This window comes from Podarcis muralis, chromosome 8 (assembly GCF_964188315.1).
Source record: "Podarcis muralis chromosome 8, rPodMur119.hap1.1, whole genome shotgun sequence".
Classification (NCBI taxonomy): Eukaryota; Metazoa; Chordata; class Lepidosauria; order Squamata; family Lacertidae; genus Podarcis; species Podarcis muralis.
This window is the reverse complement of record NC_135662.1, coordinates 89,679,371-89,694,573: the sequence shown is the minus strand read 5'-3', so window position 1 is coordinate 89,694,573 and position 15,203 is coordinate 89,679,371. Positions and strand designations below refer to the sequence as shown.

The 15,203-nt window shown below is 40.8% G+C and overlaps 1 protein-coding gene across 1 annotated transcript in view; it reads right to left on the bottom strand.

The window, feature by feature from the left end:
• Positions 1-15,203, bottom strand: part of XRN2 (5'-3' exoribonuclease 2) — a 59,236-nt gene that overhangs the window by 16,963 nt on the left and 27,070 nt on the right. The window contains exons 14-24 of the mRNA XM_028738374.2: positions 14,688-14,732; positions 12,823-12,957; positions 11,428-11,546; positions 9,858-9,993; positions 6,737-6,844; positions 6,549-6,638; positions 4,185-4,257; positions 3,236-3,319; positions 1,510-1,607; positions 1,345-1,424; positions 460-516 (exon numbers count right to left, since the gene is read on the bottom strand). Coding sequence (XP_028594207.2) covers positions 460-516; positions 1,345-1,424; positions 1,510-1,607; positions 3,236-3,319; positions 4,185-4,257; positions 6,549-6,638; positions 6,737-6,844; positions 9,858-9,993; positions 11,428-11,546; positions 12,823-12,957; positions 14,688-14,732 — 1,025 coding nt within the window. The remainder of the gene's footprint in view (positions 1-459; positions 517-1,344; positions 1,425-1,509; positions 1,608-3,235; positions 3,320-4,184; positions 4,258-6,548; positions 6,639-6,736; positions 6,845-9,857; positions 9,994-11,427; positions 11,547-12,822; positions 12,958-14,687; positions 14,733-15,203) is intronic.

The window sequence follows — 15,203 nt, the reverse complement described above, 5'->3', positions numbered from 1 at the left end:
CAAAATTCTCTCTTTTTCAGCCCTAGTCAGATGCATTTATTCATGCACTATGTGGATGACTCAGAAAAAGGAGTTAATTAAGACAGAGGCCATCACTATTGCTAAGATAACAGCTGGGAGGAGTCAGTAGATCCCTCTGCAGTAAGGAAAGGAAAACCAGCAGTTATATTCATAATCTGAATACAGTTTAGAATAAAAAATATTTGATCCATCATTCTACGGAAGGGCTCGTATTTTCCAAGATTTAGCAGCTTAGTTGCCTTCAAGCCCACATAAGCAAGAGCCTGAGAAATGAGGAAATGTCTAACTTCATTAATTTGGTTCCCTCTCCCTTTCATATATCCCATTAGTCTCAAGAGGAGAAGCCAACCAGGAACTGGTGAACACCTCCACTATTGGGGACTTCACATCATGACCTAGAGGAAGTCATTTGGGTAACTTCATCCATACACATTTTACCTTATTGCAGAATTCTGTGTCAGGTCACGCAGCATGGGCACAGGAGAGTGCAATGTCCTAATGGATATGGAAAAATGGAACAACTATTCATTTAGAAGAAAAACTCTCTTGGCTGTAGAGATAAATGGAAAATGTATCTGATGTAAGCAGGCAATGGTCACTTAATACCAAATGACATTTAACTGACTGAAGGGATCAAATTCTTGACAAGAGAGCTGAACAAGTATTTTGCATGCTAAATATTTCTAAGACAAAAACCTCAAATAACAAGGCTTGAAATGGAAGACTAAAAGAAGCTAAGGCAATATGCTTTAATCCAAGCTAAATGGTAAAGAAATGGGAAGGGCAGCATATTAACATTTCAAAATGACCACACGTAATATGTCATCAAACAGTACAGAAAGTTGAATAATCAATACTGCACTAATAGAATACAATATAGCAAAATTTAATCAAAATTGATTGTCCATTTTCAAAACCAAAAACATTTTAAATTTTGCCATGCTTAGATCAGCTCATGTTAACCATCCCTTTGGTGTCCATAACACTTCTCAGTGTTTTCAGACTCACCTTTAATCCCATCCTTCCAACATGGGACCTACTTTCTGTTAGCCTTTTATTCTCTTATTCTTCACTCTAGCCAATTTCCTCTACCAGATCTCCCTCCTTCTTTTTAAAACTTTAGCAAACCATCTTCAATTGGGGCATGACCCATCAATGTGTGTCTATTCAATAACTGAAAACTAGCGGCATGCATTAAGCAGCTTTTGATCAGAATTGTGAAGGAGGCAAATAAACTACAAACTAATTTTATTTTGTCTGAAGAACATTGAACAAGGAGGGATTCTTAATCAGCAAATAAACCCTGCTGTAAGTTATACTTACTCATCAGGAAGAACTGGATTGTCATTCCTGGCTAATTTTCCTTGAATACCATGACACAGTTCAGGGGGAAGGCCTACTGCCTATTGGGGAATAATAAAATCCTGATCAGATGAGCCAGACAAGAATGAATTAAATGTAATATCCATTAGAACAAATTTGACGCACCTCTTTTTCACCAGACTTGTACTGTTCGAGAATGAAGTCATGAAGTTGATGCTGTTTCCCAACAAAGAGAACATCACCACCAAGACTATTTCTTCTGACTGAAAAAAGAAGGGGGTGATAATTCTTCATTAAGAGCAACCTAATTGTAATACTTACAAAACAGGCTCATGTTGCTAACTATCAGCACCATAAACTAAAAAAGTCCTCTCTAGATTTATCATTGATTTGACATTGTACAGGGATGTTTGCTTTGATGAGCATCCAAGTTTACTCTGAGTAATGGGGGAGAGGAGAGCATCCATTTGTCTTATACTAGTGCTTAATGTAACTGAACAACCTTCCATTGCTTTATCAGTGTACTAGTGTGGGTCCAGGGACGCGGGTGGCGCTGTGGGTAAAAGCCTCAGCGCCTAGGGCTTGCCGATCAAAAGGTCGGCGGTTTGAATCCCCGTGGCGGGGTGCGCTCCTGCTGCTCGGTCCCAGCGCCTGCCAACCTAGCAGTTCGAAAGCACCTCCGGGTGCAAGTAGATAAATAGGAACCGCTTACTAGCGGGAAGGTAAACAGCGTTTCCGTGTGCAGCTCCAGCTTGCCAGAGCAGCGATGTCACGCTGGCCACGTGACCCGGAAGTGTCTCCGGACAGCGCTGGCCCCCGGCCTCTAGAGTGAGATGGGCGCACAACCCTAGAGTCTGTCAAGACTGGCCCGTACGGGCAGGGGTACCTTTACCTTTTTTTAGTGTGGGACCACAATGAAGTTTCTGTCCATTTGGTACACACTTAACCATTTGCTTACAAGGTGTCATGCTCCATGGGGATCAAGCCAGGAACTCTAGGAGTCTGGCACCAGATGTCTTTCTGAAAGTAATTTATATACTGCCCTCTCATAAAACAGGGGGTACAGCAATGCAAAAACCTGTAAATGTACAAACCAATGTAAAGCTGTAGAAAACAGTAATTAAAATGATGGGATACGCAATAAAAAATTAAACAACTGCATAGGCTTTTGGGCAAATAATAATAAATTAATGGGGGGGGGGAACGTTTAACCAAAAAGGCTCTCACAGTAACTTAGGAAAAATCAGTTCTGAGGATGCCCCCCCCCCCCCTTTCGGGTTCTTCTTCTACACCATCATTTTATTATTTGTACCCTGCCCATCTGACTGGGTTGCCCCAGCCATTCTGTGCAGCATAAAACAGATATAAAAACATTGAAAAGCTTCCCTAATCAGGGCTGCCTTTAGATGACTTCTAAAAAGGAACACACAAGGAAGGAAGAATGAGAGGAAGGGAAAGCAATCTCAAGCACAATTCTTGAAGTTATAATCAATGTGAATGTGGTTCTGGTTGTCTTGCCCTTGATGAAGAGCAGTCCGTATCATAACAGAGGCAGAAAGCAATAGTTCAACCCTTCTTAGCCTTTGGGTGGAGCATTTTGACATATTTGGTCAAAATAGGAGTCAGAAAACTGCAAAAAGGGAGATTCAGCTTAAACTGTGAAATATCAGGACTAATGCAGAGGCTGCATGTTCATTCTATACAGGTTACTAAGGCTGAGCACAGAGAATGGTAACAGTTCTTGGCACCTGAGATCAACATAAAAGCAAACTGATTTATGGTGTGGAAAGGCAGATGTGGGTTTTATAGTAGGAAAAAGTAGCATTGCACAAAAGTACCACTGCCAAAAGCCTTGGTACTCAGAAAGATTCTTTAATCCTGCAACTCTTACTTTCTTCAGGGGTGAGGTCAGGATACACCTCTGCTAGAGCAGCTCTCAGACGGCGTTCGTCAACAAAAGGCAACAGTGCAACTCCTACAGAAAACAACTCATTAGAGTTCATATTTTCTTTTTAATAGTACAAAACGCAAGGTTACAAAATAGTACAAAAGGGTAGAAGAAACTTTGGCAAGATCAAATTGTCCCCAAATCATAAAAAGATCCTTAATGGATCAGACCCTAGTCTTACCTAGTTCAACATCCTGTTCTTACTGTGGCTCACCAAATCAAGCCAAGCTAAGCATATGGTTTAGCTCTCTCACTGAAATTAGTGAGACTTAATGGTACAGGCAACCTCCTGTTTATGCGGGGGGTTACGTTCCAAGGCATACATGAAATCATGTATATATTCCTTATGGGCACAGTCACATTTCAACTCTCTTTAGTCAACAGAAATAAATGCTGCAAAAGGATAAAGCACAAGCTAGTCAATAAACACTCTTTAAAATGAAGACTAGAAGATTTAAAATTAACTTTGGTTAGACTGTACCAATGAACTGTGTCAAAGTATACTTGAGAATATGTAACTTTTCTTCAGTTCATTATGGTATTAGCTTTTAGTTTTTTGCTAATTCAGAAGTTCTACATTCGAAGTTATAAAGGTTCTCAGAATCCTAATAAAATTACTGAAGAATGCAAGACCCCAAAATTTATTTTCAAGCATTTCTATCTGGCTTTCTGTTATAAAAGTAACTCAAAGCAGCTAAATAATTAAAATACTCCAAAACAAAATATGCTACATGAATAATGAATTGTATTTTAGTTAATTTCAAGCCAAAATAATGTTATCTGATAGCAGGCACATAAATCATTTTGGCAAGTGGTTGCAAACATGGCTTACAGAATAAATTCCAAAGACATATTGATGAACAAGTATTAATTTTGTGATCTTAAATATTACCTTGCCAAGCATATTTCTTTCCATTCAAATCAATAGCAAAGTCTTCGGGGTAAAAATCAATTATACTTGATTCCTGTTTTTTTAAAAAAACAAGATCATTACAGTGATTCAGAGATTTGTACAGTAACAGATGAAGAATTAGATTAATCTTGCACAAGCTTAGAGATCCTATTTAGTGATTGTTGCATTTACATCCCCCCTTTTCCCCAAGGAGCGCAAGGTGGTCCACACAGTCCTTCCTCCTTTAATCCCAACAACCCCGTGAGGTAAATGAGGGTGAGAGGCCGTGACGGATCCAAAGTCCCCCAGTGAACTTCATGGCCAAATGGGGGATTTGAACCCTGATCTCCCAGGTCCAAGTCTGACACTCTAACCACTACACCACACTGACTCGTCACCTTTTTTGGTGAAGTGGTCTATAAAGTTTTCTGAATTAAAAATAATAATACATATAAGCTATTTCTTTTCTTCTTTTCAAACTCAGTACAGTGGTACCTTGGTTTACGAACTTAATCCGTTCTGGAAGTCTGTTCTTAAACCAAAGCGTTCTTAAACCAAGCCGTGCTTTCCCATAGAAAGTAATGGAAACGGATTAATCCGTTCCAGACAATGAAAAGCAACCCCTGAAACAGCAATTTCACATGAATTTTACTATCTAACAAGGCCATTGATCCATAAAATGAAAACAATAATCAATGTACTATACTATACTATAAAATAAATAAAATAGTCTTGTAGATGATAAAAATGAAAATTAAAAAAAATTCTTCCCTGTACTAATGATAGTCATTGTTTGGATGGGGGGGCGCTTTTATCCATTTCCACAGTCACACAATCAATCAATCAATCAATCAATCAGTCAATCAATCAATCAGCAGTTGAACTGGGATCCACACAGATCCAACCCCCCATGCTGCTGCGGGAAATGCTCCCTAGAGTGCGCGCCTCCCGCAGCGGCATGGGGTGGGGGGGAGTTGCGTACCTGCCAGCCAACTGGCTATTGTCTTGGGAAACCTTTCCATGCACCTCCATCTCCCAAGCAGCTTGGCAGCAAAAAAAATTTCCCCTGCCCGGCCGGGCTGTGAGAGGAAGGCGCTCTGCTCATGCAATGGCGGCGGCTGTTCCCTGGGAACTATGCGGAGGTGCGCTTGCAGCTGCCTTGGCTGACTGCCCCGGTAAGTCGGAGGGGGAGGAGGGAGCAAGTCCAGCCGGCCACCATTCTGTGCACCTGGGAGTAAGCGCTGTGCAACTTCCCTCCGCCAGGCCAGCTGGACTCGCCTCCTCCTTGCCCTCCGACTTACCGGGGCGGACGGCTAAGGCAGCTGCAAGCACGCCTCCGCATGGTTCCCGGGGAGCAGCCATCGCCATTGTGTAAGCAGAGCACCTTCCTCCCACAGCCTGGCCAGGTGGAGGGAACTTTTTCTTGCTGCCGAGCCGCTTGGGAGATGGAGGTGCATGGAAAGGCCACACGGTTTCCCAAGACAAGAGCCAGCTGGCTGGCGGGTGCGCAGCTTCACTCCCTTGCTGCTATGGGAAACGTCGTGATGACCCCCTTCTCCGCTGCCGGACAATGGAAGTGTGGCACTCAAAACGGAAGTGCACCTCCACAGTATGTTCATATATCCCCCCCGCCCCCCCCAAAAAAAAACCACGCCACACAACCCGGAACACTCATTTCCGGGTTTGAAGTGGTTGCAACCCAAAAAGTTCATTGGCTAGGCTGCTCATAACCTGAGGTACCACTGTACAAAGAACAGGTCAAAATGAACAGTACTTTGTTGACAATTTTCAAGCTCTGGTGCAATAACCACTTCTAAAGTTTGAAATTTCAAACTGCAAGTTCTGGACATTTTCTAAATGTTAACACTTCAGACAGTAGCCTTAATCTCTCTTGCCAGTTGTAGTTCTCATTGCTTATCTTGGGTACATGCTCCACAATGTGGCTTGACCAGAATTGGGACAGCTGGTGGGGCCATTTGAGGTCATCCTATCTCAGTGTTTATCAAACTTAGGTCTCCCTGTGGTTGTTGGACTACAACTCCCATCATCCTTGGCTGGCAGGACCAGTGGTTAGGGATGATGGGAGTTGCAGTACAACAGCTGGAGGCCCCAGTTTGAGAAACACTGCCCTAGCTCTAACTGTTCCTCAGTTCACTACAGCTAGCAAAGAACAAATTGGGCTCCAACTGGAAGAGGTGTACCCTGACCTCAAGTCAGTATGGTTTTCCAAGTTTCTGTCTCCAGTAAACAGAGTAAAACAGGCACATTATTCAGACAGATACTGAAGCTATTAATAGAATATCAAAACAAGCATTTCAATTTTGAATAGATGAAAAGGTGAATAAACAAAAGCAAAATTCTTACCGGATCAGTCATAAGATTCCGCCAAGTTGGTGGGAGAAAGTTACCACTAGCTGCAGGAAAGACTCCCATAAGTTGTTCAAGAGGTCTGAACTGCCAAAAACAAAAGTCAACAGCAATAACTACTTTGATCACCCCCATAACAATATTAGTGACTTCCAAATAATTATAAAGATGAACAGTAATCTTACCGGTTTGGTTCCTTTTTCAAAGTCTGAGGGCATGTCTGCAATTCCTTCAAAATCTGAAGCAAATGGCGCATAATGGAATGGATAATACCATTTCCAGGAGGCACACCCCTAGTTTGCAAAATGTAAGAAGAAACCAAGTCACAGCTAGAAGACCCAGTAACTCTTCTGTAGGGAGACAGGCAAGACTGAAAGCCATCTGGTAACTAATTCACATCAATTTCTAAAGCAACATACGTATTTGCCAAAATACTGATTTATTTATTTTTGGTAAACCAACTTAAGATATGGGACCAATATACCAATTCAACAAATGAAACAGTGACCACAAATCTCTTTTCCAGTGGCAATGTCATTTTACATTACTACTAACTCAGTTGCCACTGCTTTACATATTGATAACTTCTTGCAATATACTGCAAAGATGGCATACCAAACTTACTCACTGAAAAAGAAATCAAGTGATTGTAACATCTATAATACAATTCACCAACGGTCAGCAGCATGGGGCAGAACATTTTCCATAACAAAAACATTTCAGTTTCTATAAAAGCATTGCTTCTCAAAATTTGCTTTTAATAATGGATACCATATTAATTAAACTCAACAGATTCAAAATTCTAATTATCATTTTTCAGGAGTGTGTCAAGGAAGCATATGCCTATACAATTATATCTATATGCCTGCAGCACAACTGTATCTTTTGTGGGGGTTATGTTCCAGAAATGGCAAAACTACATATACCCAAAACACCCTTGCGCCAACACCCACCCTTGCTATCCAGGCTCTGGGAAGCTCTCACAGGGCCGTCTTGAGTTCCTGCAAGAGCCTCCCTGAGCCTGTAAGCAAGACAGAGAGCTTAAAAGCTATTTCTGCACCAGGAAAACTCACTGCAAAAGGAGCTTTTAAGCTCTTTGCTTTGTGTGCAATTAATTTGTGGGACTTCAACTAGCTTGCTTTCAACCGTGCATATGATGCCATCATTTTGTATATGTATACAGAGTGCTTTGCTGCCCAGTTGAGAAAACCAGATCCAGCATGTGGCCTGTCACATGCCTTGGGTCAATGACATAGAATTGTAGAGTCTGAAGGGACCTTGAGGGTCATGTAGTCCAACCGCCTGAAATGCACGAATCTCAACTAAATTATACATGACAGATGGTCACTCAACCTCTGCTTAAAATCCTCCAAAGGAGAGTCTATCATCTCTCATGTGAGTCTGTTCCACTGTGGAACAGCTCTTACTATACAGAAGGTCTTCCTAATGTTTAGCCAAAGTCTCCTCTATGCACATTCTAGCTTGTCAATATCCTTCTTAACCTGTGGTGCCCAGAACTGGCACAGTATTCCGGGTTTGGTCTGACCAGGGTTTAAATGAGCAGGACTCTGACTTCCTTTGATTGGGACACCAGACTTCTGTTGATGAAGCCTAGATTAGCATTAGCTTTATTTGCTGCTGCATTACACTGCAGTCCAGGTTGTGGTTTTGAATAAGATCCTCCAGCTACAGTAAGGAGACTAGCAAAGATAGAAGAGCAAGAACAGCTGGCTTATAGGTTCTAGATAAAGCCAGGCTGAGTGCATTTCTGCAGAATCCTTCAGTCAGTAAACAGTTCAGACTTTTCAAGCTCACAGAATCCTGACTCACTGACTGTTGCAATTATAGCTGACAATAGTTTGCTTCCCAACAATCCTAATGCACTTTCACTTTTTGCAGCTAGTTTGCCAGAAGACTGTTTTGTTGTCGGAGCCATTGTTGAGCAGAAGGCAAAAGCCAGACAGAAAACTAGGCAAAAAGGCTTTATTTATTTATTGTGGAATCAAAAGCGCTACAGAGAGATAGCTGTAATAAGCTGAAGAAGAAGAAGAAGGAGGAGGAGGAGGAGGAGGAGGAGGAGGAGGAGGAGGAGAAAGGTAGGAACATTTTTTAAGAAGAGGAGATGCATACCAAAAACAGAGGCCTGAGCTAAGAATAATGGGGAGAGGAACACAACTTCTATGCTGGAAAGGGTAGAAATGAACTGAGGAGCCACCAGCAGGAGAAAGGATAAAGGGGAAAAAAAATCTAGACCACATCCTTGCTTTCTGGGTGGCTGGAAAGGCACAAGCCACAGTGGATGTCTCCCACACCAAACAAGAGGCAAGGTTGTGCAGGGAAGCAGGAGCACATCAACCTCAGAAGAGGTTCAGCTCATTTATACTGCGTTAAACCATGGTTTAAAGTGATGTCCCCATGAAATCATAGAACATGTTCCTTTTATATTAAGGAAGTTTAAAGTTACAAAAAACAATGGCATGAGATGTGATTTGAGAAATCATACAGACAAAAGTAACACTAAGTGCTAATTCAAAGCAAACACCAATAACTTCCAAAACACATGCCTGGATCTAAACCAAATCTCCTACCTCAACATAACCTTATGGCAAAGAGAGAAGGCCAGGGTGTGAGGGCATCTTATTTAAATGTGGTTAATGTCTACTGGCTTTAACTAATCCAGAAGTTTCTGAATCTGCACAACAGACCTGTTTTATTTATCTTTATAATAACTATCCTTCATTATCTATTGTTAAACATTTCTTCAGACTCCAATTGAATGAAACATTTCTGACCATTACACACACACAATAGCAGTGCATTATAATTGTCCCAAATCTTAATTTAAACTTTTCAATACGCTTCTGTAGAAAGATAACATAATAATTGCACTCCCGACTGATCATTCGTGGTATCAGGGTTTTACCAAAATAAAGTTGCTGTAAACCATCATTACAGCACTACAACATGATTTGCTTTATTAAGCTTTAAAGAGCTCAAAATAGCTAACAGAATTAAACCATTATAATACTTTAAAAAAAGAAAAAAAGATGGCTACTAAAATCAATTTCATGAAGACAGCTTCAAGCAAGTAATGAAAGTGTCACAGGGTCTCCTCTGTGTCTAAATATCCAGATTTACAATGAAAACCTGCTCCGGTCTTTGCATACTCCTCTGTCAATTCTATACCAGCAATGATGCTAGATGTACCTCTGATTATGCCATTGCTGAGTCTTATTACATTATTTGGGAGACAAGCAAATGAAGTTTTTTGAAATTATATAAATTTTAATGAAAGATAGTAAGTACCTGGTAATAGTACCGGAGAACCCAGCAAAGCCCTTCTACATAAGACTGTACAACTTTACGACGGAAATTTTTATCAGAGACATCAACATCAAATTTGTTCTTGTAGTAGCGCTGTTTCCAGCCAGCTTCCCATAACCTATACAACAATTCAAGCTTTGTTATTATTTTTTGTATAACATGACTTGAAATAACATACAATTCAATTTTTAAAATTGTTTTAATACAAGATTAAGTAGTATAACAGCATCACATGCCTTTGTTGACCCCAGAAAACTCTTAAGACGTAAGTAACATAGCTACTTTTTTCATTCTTTCCTTCATTCCCTTCCTGTTAGCCAAACATATGAGTGCACATAGACTGGGATTCAAAGAGAGGCTTTTCGGGCCCCTCTTCCTTCTGCAGCCCCCTTCACTTCATCTAAGAAGCTTTTATAGAGGTTCACAGAGGTCCTTCTGGCACACGGTAGAAGAAACAGATTCAGCTGGAAGGGAAACCACTCCTTCCCCAGCGTGTGTCTCTGTACACACATAGAGACATGTGCCAAGAAGCTTCTTTGGATCTCAGTCACCAGGCCTTGCTCGACCATGACATTTGTGTGGCAGGTGGAGAGCTTGGACAACTCATCATCTCTCAGCCTAAGCTATCACACAGTTTGTTGTGAGCATGAAGTACAACTGTGTGCTATTTGAAGGAAACAGGAGCTCCAAGTATTGCTTGTGGAAATAATATCCTTTCTCTTGGGAGCAGTTAACCTAACAGTGAAGCATGTATATTAAAATACAACCCCCTCACCCTGTGAACAAGCACAAAAGAGTACGTCAGTCCTCCAAAAAATTACAGGCTCCCCATTAAAAGCTATTATGGAGAATCCCCCAGCTTTTGGAAAGCATTTTAGAGGGGAGTTGCTGTAAGAGGTGCCCATATACAAGCAGCAGTGACTCTGTGCTACTTTGGATCCATGCCACAATTTCTGACATATTTAAGAGTACACGGAAGAATATATGAACTCATGAGGCTGTCTTATACAGAATCAAATCACTGGTCAACTTAGCCAAATATTGTCTACCCTGACAGGCAGAGGCTTCCAGCTTGAGGCTTTTTAAACTGGAGCTGCTGGGTTTTTAGCCTGGAATTTTGAGAGTAAAAAGTATATCCTTTAGCAATAATCCAATTCCCCAAAGGAGCTGAAGTAAAGCCTTAAGTAAAGAGATTTGGTTGTAGAACTTTAAGAGTTAAACAGTTTCATTTATGCTGTAAAACAATGACATTCTGCTCACAGTTGCTGAGCTGAATATTGAACCTCTAGCCAATCTGGTGCTGAGTCTCAAAGGGAGCAGTAGCTTTTAGGACGAAAACCTTCATGCATACTAATGGAGACACTTAAAATTTAACAGCTATAGCCTACACATCTCACTGGAATTTGCTGAGTATCCCAACCCTCCACATTAATTATTGGTGGATAAAAAGATCATGGAAAAGCATTAGAAGGTGCTATAGATAAAGGGTAAACAGTATTAATGAGGCAACATCCCTTTTGACAATTCACTAACAAAGTACCAAATGTATCACCTGATATTATCTTCAGGCTCAGGTTCACTGTCACTGTCCTCTGCTTTCCGCTTAATTCCTCCTACTGGGGATGGTGAACCATCAGAGGTGAAACTCGTATTAGGAGACGCTGAAGGAGTCTGGGGATGCAGTTGTCAGGCAGATAGTTGGGAAAAGGTTTCATTACACTTATAAAATTAATGGCTTTGTCATAAAGAAATAAAAAGAGAACCATCTATTTTATTGAGGTGCAGAAGCTGGGATCCAAGAGAATCATGTACAAGCTAGTTCCAGGCACCCAAGTGGCTTTGAGCAAGTAGCATTCCATTCCATGTAAAAAGCCACGAGGGGGGGGTGCGGTTCAAAAGCAGATTGTGATATGGCAGGCAGGGAGAGTCGCTGTGTTTAAAAGAAGGAAAACATACCACTAGAGATCCTGCTCCCCCAACTCAACATAGCTGAAGACTACTTTATGTGTTACAATTTTATTAGGTGCATCTATCAGTTAAAACCATTAAAAGTGCATATATGTTGTTTTAACTTCATGTAAACAGTGGAAATTTGTGCTGGAAAATGCCAGTCTTGGCTCCACACATATGGAGCAAACTTCCTTGTACATGAAACTGGGGTGTGTATGTGTATGTCTCAAGAGTTCATTAATTTGACTGATTGATTAAATTTCTATCCAGTCCTTCCTCTCAAAGGAACCCAGGACAGCAAACATCAAAACAATTTAAAAACAACAACACATTTTAAACATTTTAAAACTAATGTTTGCATACAAACATATGCACAGAGGCACATGGTCAGGAGACAAAGGCAATTCCTGGTCTCACCCTGGGTTTAACCTCAGGGAGCAAAGGTCAAATTAGAAAATGGGGAGTAGGAAAAAGGAGGGATTTTTGGATGAATGGTGGGGAAAGAGGAAACAAATGATATTTCAGAGTGCCAAAAACAATAAATATTAACAGTAGAAAACTACACTAAACAGAAACCAGAAGTATTGTGTTCTCTTTGGAATTCTCAGGCACCTCACTTTCATACAATCATAAAATTGCAGAGTTGGAAGGGACCACAAGGTTCATCTAGTCTAACCCCCTGCAATCTCTTGAAATTTGTTTGTGCTAACAGGCCTGTTCAGATGCTTACAATGTTCTGAGTAGTCAGCTATTTTAATCACTGTTCTGATGTTTTATAAATAAATAAATAAATAAATAAATAAATAAATAAGGTGTGACATATATAGTGAATTCAAGAAGTCAGTTGCTTACCTACACCTATTTAAAAGAACTTGAAGTTGTACTTAAAAGAGATTCACTTGCAGAAATAAAATTGAGCCACTAGTAAGCCACAGGTCTATAAACTCACTTAGTCATTACTTCTATGCTTGTGACAAAGTTCAGATCAATCACTTACAGTGCTCTGTCTGTCTTGCATTCTCATTTCAAAGGCTGCATGTCTTGGATTATTGATTGGTTGATGACTTCCTCTATTTCCCCTCCCCAAAGGTTGTGGGGTGAACTGGCCACCAGGCATAGAATGCTGTTCCCTCTAGATGAGCAGACATACATTAGCAGAAATGTTTGTCATCATTTTCCAGGCAAGAATGAAATATTTCTTGAATGCTGAGACTCAGCAGAGGCTGCAATTATGTACACAAAAGCCTAGGGTTCCACTGATAAAATAAGTAAGTAGCAGTATACATTTTATCCAATGCTTCCACTTGGATTTAGATTGTTTTAGTAGATTGGTTAAAGTGCTTCAGTTTTGTCACTATGTTATCTCCATTACTAAAACAGTTGTAAAGAACAGAACAAGTGTTACAACTATGAAATAAGCTTAGAATCAAAATCTAAACATGTGCTAGCCATCTGTCACAGGCTGCATTTCCAAATCTAACCAGGAGAGTAACAGTACGATCCTAAACATAAACGGGGCTGCCGCCCCTGCTCACTTCACCCCAACACCCCGTCCCCCCCCCCATAGGCTGCCAACCTCCCTCAGTCCTCCTTGCCACTGAGGGAAGCCTGAGGCTTCTTTCCCTGGAGCGGCAGCAGGAGCGAGGTGGGAGGATGGGGGAGGATGAAGGGAGGAAACACAGCAGGATGCAAGGGTGGAAACACTTTCTCTCATTCATTCTCTGCCTCCCTTCCAGCAGTGGCAAAAGTAGGGGAGTGGGAAACGAAGGGGCAGAAGATTTGGACTTTCCCTTTCACCAGTCCAGCGGCAAAGGAGAAAGGCAGTCACGCCGTAGTTCATCATGCCACCTGCCAGAAGCCAACCAAACTTCAGCATGGCAACATTCTTATATTTTTATGTATATAAGAAGACATTTAAGTCATGAACATCAGTGTTCCTAGACAATTCTGACAAGTTTCACATCAAATATGAGACCTGGCCTTAGAATAAGCTGCTATTAATCCTAGTGGCATATGTGAGGAAGGTGGTGGCATTAAAGTAGAGTTATGAGAGTGATGGGAAGACAAATCTACCGTAAAGACTACACTTAGAGGAGTTCAATTGACACCCCCTGCCTTGGGAGCAGTGGAATACATGGTGTTTCAATTGTTGTATAAAAGTTACCAGAAAAAGTTTTGGGGGGAGGGTGATGAAGTGTAAAAATGGCACAAGAAAAAACATGATCTTTTTTATATGAAGTCTTTATTATTGCAATCCTATGGAAAGCCTCATTTAATTCAATGGGATTTACTTCTGAAAAACAGGCATAAGATTGTTCTGTATGCCTTAAATTTAGTCTAGCATCTAAGGAACCTATAGCTAAGGGGTTTATGTACCCAAGCAGCATTTCATGCTGCTCAGCAAGACACTTTCCTAACTGAAAGTAGGTCCAGACACAGTGTGTGAGATTTCGTACTAAGAGAGGGGGGGGAAGTCAAAGATCTTATGGGGGCAGATGCGTTCTTGGGCATGCACATAGATGTTATTTGGAGTCTGGATCATTTGCTACAGCTGAGATATAAATAATTGTTCAGCTAGTTCCATGAGCCTAATGAAGCACGAAGCATGTTTCTCAAAGGCCCCCATGTTACACATCCAAGAGAAACTTCAATGGTAGTTTGTGATTTGGGATAGAATGGGTATTGCAAAAAGCTGCAACATTATTTATTTATTTTGAGCCTACATTTTAACTCAAAATGGCCAAGAAGTTGGCGTACATAAACAAATAACCATATTAGGGCTGTTTTTACCCAAACTGATATATTTGTCTTAAATCAGGATTTTGCAAGGAAAAACAACAGGGCTAGAAGCTCTATATTTACTTTCATCCTTTTTCTTTTATCCTTCTGCCTTCTTCTGAAATTTTCCTAAAATGAAGAATGAAGATATTAGAACTGTGTGCCATACGAATTACATGGAAAAACCCAAAAACATCAGAAATATTTATTAGGGTCATTTCTTGGGGGGGGGGGGAAATGCTCAAACAATTATTCATACTTGCCATATGCAGAACTCCCTACTTCCTGCTACAAAAAATGCTGCTGTTCTAAACAAAACTGGAATCCAACTAAAATACTCATAAAAATGTTTAGGAGTATCCATTTGTTTATTTAAATCTCCAGGTGCTTTCCTACCACATAACACACATAGACACTCCACACCCAACATATCACCGTCAATCACAAAGCAGCGTGCAAGCTTTCATGTTTCCTAGGTCTTTTACAGACTGAACGCTGAGCTAAAATCAAAAGGTGTGGAGGGAATGGGAAAATGTTGCTCAGCATAATGGAAGCTGAAGTTGAGGTCTGCTGTAAGACAGCTACCATTGCTTCTTTGTC